The sequence below is a fragment of the Trichechus manatus genome, unplaced genomic scaffold, assembly GCF_000243295.1.
Source record: "Trichechus manatus latirostris isolate Lorelei unplaced genomic scaffold, TriManLat1.0 scaffold00065, whole genome shotgun sequence".
NCBI classification, from domain to species: Eukaryota; Metazoa; Chordata; class Mammalia; order Sirenia; family Trichechidae; genus Trichechus; species Trichechus manatus.
Window position 1 is genome coordinate 13,617,397 of NW_004444001.1, and position 5,051 is coordinate 13,622,447.

At 38.0% G+C, this 5,051-nt stretch overlaps 1 protein-coding gene across 1 annotated transcript in view; it reads right to left on the bottom strand.

The window, feature by feature from the left end:
• Positions 1 to 3,139: 3,139 nt before the first annotated feature.
• The window catches only part of LOC101350068 (vacuolar protein sorting-associated protein 29-like), a 20,697-nt gene continuing 18,785 nt past the window's right edge, over positions 3,140 to 5,051 (bottom strand). Inside the window, exon 2 of the mRNA XM_023734119.1 lies at positions 3,140 to 3,760. Coding sequence (XP_023589887.1) covers positions 3,199 to 3,760 — 562 coding nt within the window. The 3' untranslated portion in view covers positions 3,140 to 3,198. The remainder of the gene's footprint in view (positions 3,761 to 5,051) is intronic.

The following is a 5,051-nucleotide window of genomic DNA, read 5'->3' on the forward strand; positions in this document are numbered from 1 at the left end:
TCATGGCAGAAGCAGCACAGATCAACAGGGTAGTACTGGATTGCTAGTTCAGCAAAGGCAGCTTTCTGATAGTCTCAGAGGTGGTGTAGGTTCAGCAGACAACAGCTCTGCTGAAGTTTCCAGATTTCATAGACACATACCTGATTATGACAAGGGGGCAGCTTTCTGGTGGCCTAGTTCTGCAGTGTGTTCTTTGGAAACGATACCTGGAAGCTTAGCTTAAGTTCTGTTAGTTCTTCAGCCAATAGTTCTGAGGCCATTGAAACAAATTCCTTTCTGCTTAACCTAGCGAGAGATGATGTTCTCTGCAACTGAATCTTGACTTATAAAATGTATATAAATACATATGCTGTGCTAGGCAGAATAATGCCCCCCACCCCAAAATGTCCACATTCTAATCCCTGGGGTTTGTAAATATGTTATGTTCCATGGCAAAGGAGAATTAAGGTTGCTAATCAATTGATTTTAAAATAGGTAGATTATCCTGGATTATCCATGTGGATGCAATGTAATCACAAGGGTCCTTAAAAGTGGAAGAAGGAGGCAAAAGAAGAGAGTTGGTCAGAGATGTGTCTACTGAAGAATAATCAGACAGATGCAAAGTTGCTAACTTTGAGGATGGAGGGACTTGGCCATGAGCCAAGGAATGTGGGTGACCTTTAGAAGCTGAAAAAGGCAGGGAAACATTCTCCCTTAGAGTTTCCAGAAAGAAACACAGCCCTATCAGCACCTTGATTTTAGCCCAGTGATAACCATGTCAGACCTCTGATCTACAGAACTTTCACACGATACTTCTGTGTTGTTTTAAGCCACTAAATTGTGGTAATTTTTTATGGCAGCAATAAAAAAAAAATTAAAAAAGCATGTATATGTATATATATGTTTACACAAATGTTAGTATAACCTGTTCTCTATTCTGCACCATGCTTTTTCAGTTAACATTTCTTGGTGATTACTCCATATAAGCGTATACAGAGTTGCATTATATTCCTTTGTATGGATGTATCATCATTTATTTAACATGCCTCCATCTATGCACATTTATGGACTCAATGGCACCTAACAACAACGACGAATGTTGAGTCAGGGCCGATTCCATGGAAGTTAACAACAACAACAATGCTGTTTCAAATGTTTTTCTATTACAAGCAAAAATAATGGGGAAATTTTTAAAAATTCAGATACTCAGCCCTAAATTTAGTTAGTCTGGGATAAGAAAGGAGCCCTGGTGGCTCAGTGGTTAAGAGCTAAGGCTGCTGATCAAACAGTCAGAAGTTCGAATCCACTAGCTGCTCCTTGGAAATGCCATGGGGCAGTTCTACTCTGTCCTATAAGAATTGACTCAACAGCAACAGGTTTGGTTTTTTTCTTTGGTGTTGGAATAAGAAATGGGAATCTATATTTTAAAAGTGTTATCTAGGTAATTTTGAAGGTTAGCCATGGCCAAGGTATTTAGCCAAATATGCTATTCAGCTTCAGGTTTGACCTCAGGTTTTGGAAGGCAAAATAGCTGAATACCTACTTAACGTTATTTTTAGTATCGCTGATCCCTTGCATGATCAATCATCATGTGATTATTTAAGTTGCCATTGATCTAATGTGTAACAGTAATAGGAACAAGGCAGATCATTGGATTTATTATTCAGTTATAAATATCAGTGAAGAATCTAGATGTTACTAAAACCTGTTGCCATCGAGCTGCTTCCGACTCATAGCAACCCTATAGGAAAGACAGAACTGCCCCATAGGGTTTTCAAGGAGCGACTGGTGGATTCAGACTGGTTAGCAGCTGCAGCTCTTAACCACTGTGCCACCAGGGCTCCAGAAGTTACTAGCAGTGAAAATTTTCTTGTGTTTTATAGCTGAATTTTTCAGTCATGTGAGGTATAAACATACGCTTATTATTGCAAGAGTAAAATACTGCAGTACTGAAGGATCATTTTGAAAACTGTTGCTTTTATGTGCAAAACAATTACTGTTTTCAAATGGTTAAACGAATATGGAACTATATTGAGAGTAAAAGTACCGATTTAGAAAATGTTTGGGAAGTACATTATATCCTGTTAGTGCCAATAAATATTCACAGAGTTTTAAAATAACAATATAAGCAAGAAAAAGGATTCTATTTCCTCAAATTTGAATCTTTGTAGGAACACTGGCATTTAAAACATTAAACAAAGTAATGTTGAAGAACTATATTTGATTTTTAGTTATTTCTTTACAGTTAAACAATCTTTCAAGAAAAATAATCATATTTGGGAATTCTTTCCCTCTTGTGGTGATATATTAAATATTACCCATTGCGTCGATTTGATTCCAACTCATACTGTTTCTATAGGACAGAGTAGAACTGCTTCATAGGGTTTCCAAAGTTGTAATTTTTACGGAAGCAGATTGCCACATCTTTCTCCCTGTGGAGTGGCTGGTGGGTTCGAACCTCTGACCGTTAGCAGCCCAGCGCTTAACCACTGAGCCACCAGGGCTCCTTGATAAATTAAATAAAGAATGTCAATTCTACCACTTCAACATTTCATAGGGAAAACTTCAAAATCACATACAATAATATCTGTGTTAAATTATCTTCCATTTAGATCATAAAGGGGCCCTGGTTGCACAATTGGTAAGCGGTTGGCTGCTAAATTGAAGATTGGCAGTTCGAATCCACCAGCCGCTCTTTGGGAGAAAAATGTGGCAGTCTACTTCCATAAAGATTATAGCCCTGGGAACTCTATGGGGCATTTCTACTCTGTCCTGTAGGGTCGCTATGAGTCAGAATCAACTCAACAGCAATGGGATTCGTTTTTGGTTTTTATTTTATTTTTAAATGGAAGATAAAAGTTTATTTCTGAATGAAAAAGAGAAAAGTGTATAGAAGAAAGTCTAGATTCTTTCCACTCATGCACTACTTTCATAATAAAGTTCCAAGTATCAAGTTTGAAGATATTTACTGGGATAAAATTTTTTTTAACAGCTGATCATCTACTATGTGGTGGACATTTTTTCATAGAAATTATATACCGTGAACTAAATATATTCTTAGAGCTTACAAGAAGCTTAAAATAATTACGTATTAACAGAGAAGATACTATATTTTACTGCAAAATATTATAAAAGTGATACAATTTTTGGCTTTAAATGTTTACTTAATTAAACAGGGGAATGGAAAAAAACAAAACAATCATCAAGACAGGCCTGCCTTTAAGATTTTTTGTATTCAATTCCTTCTACTTTCACATCATCTCCAATCAGCTGGTACACATAAGTGACAACTATAGAAGTCTGCATATCCATCAACACAAATGAAGGAATAATGTTTGTTTCCAAGGCGTTATATGCTCCAGTGGCAGAACATGGGTTAACGTAGAATTTATTTTCATGCTTAAATGCTTCAAATTTGTGTGTGTGTCCCCAGGTAAGAATGTCCACATCAAACTGCCTTTGCAACAGGGCTAAGCTGACCGTATCTCCCCATGGAATCACTTGAAGTCCATGAATCAGACCAATTTTGACCTGTCCAACAGTCACACCTTTCTGTTCTGGGTAATTCTCATTAAAGTCTCCTCTCACAATATGAACATCACCAGCTAGAGTCTTGAGATAGTCATAACTCTTTTTGGTGCAAAGCGTGTCAGTGCAGAGAATGTGCTGAATCTTTTCTGGCATCAGCAGTTTTTGTAATTTAGCCAGCGAACTGTTGCAGCAGTGTGGGATGTGCAGATCTCCTAATACCAACACCAACTGGAGACAGAACAATCTTGATCTTTAAAGGGGCATCCTCTGTGCCCAGCCATCCTGTCACCGGGCTTCACTCAGTCACAGCTGCTGCCATCCTCTTCCTCAGGCTCCTCAGCAAGAGTTTTTAGTTTTTAGATAATAATACATAGAAGAAATTTAAGAAAGAGAAAACATAAGAAAACTCAAATATAATTTTCTCACTAATCAAACTACAAAACAAGATTTTAAAATAATGCTCTGAGAAGAGAATATCCACATAGTTCTGAATTTATGGTTTTGAATTGCCTTAGCTAATTACCATTGCTGATGTCAGATGGATCCTGGCTAAAAGCAGAGAATACCAGAAAGATGTTTACCTGTGTTTTATTAACTAGGCAAAGGTATTCGACTGTGTGGATCATAACAAATTATGGATAACATTGTGAAGAATGGGAACTCCAGAACACTTAATTGTGCTCATGAGGAACCTGTGCATAAATGAAGAAGCAGTTGTTCAAACAGAACAAGGGGATACTGTGTGGTTTAAAGTCAGGAAAGGTGTGTATCAGGGTTGTATCTTTTCACCATACTTATCTGATCTGTATGCTGAGCAAATAACCCGAGAAACTGAACTATATGAAGAACAGAGCATCGGGATTGGAGGAAGACTCATTAACAACCTGCCTTATGCAGATGACACAACCTTGCTTGCTGAAAGTGAAGAGGACTTGAAGCACTTACTGATGAAGATCAGACTACAGCCTTCAGAATGGATTACACCACAACAAAAAGAAAAAAAAAAATCCTCACAACTGGACCAATAAGCAACATCATGATAAACGGAGAAAAGACTGAAGTTGTAAAGGACTTAATTTTACTTGGATCCACAATCAACACCCATGGAAGCAGCAGTCAAGAAATCGAAGGATGCATTGCAGAAGGCAAATCTGCTGCAAGATACCTCCTTAAAGTGTTAAAAAACAAAGACGTCATCTTGAAGACTAAGATGCACCTGACCCAAGCCATGGTGTTTTCAATAGCCTCATATGCATGCAAAAGCCGGGCAATGAATAAGGAAGACCAAAGAAGAATTGATGCCTTTGAATTATGGTGTTGGCGAAGAATATTAAATATATCACGAACTGCCAAAAGAACGAACAAATGTGTCTTAAAAGAAGTACAGCCACTCATGGAGGTCCCATGGACACATCCAAACTCCCTGAGGGACTGAGTTGCTGGATGGAGGGCTCTGGGGACCATGGTCTCGGGGAACATCTAGCTCAATTGGCATGACACTACTTATAAAGATAATGCTCTACACTCTACCTTGGTGAGTA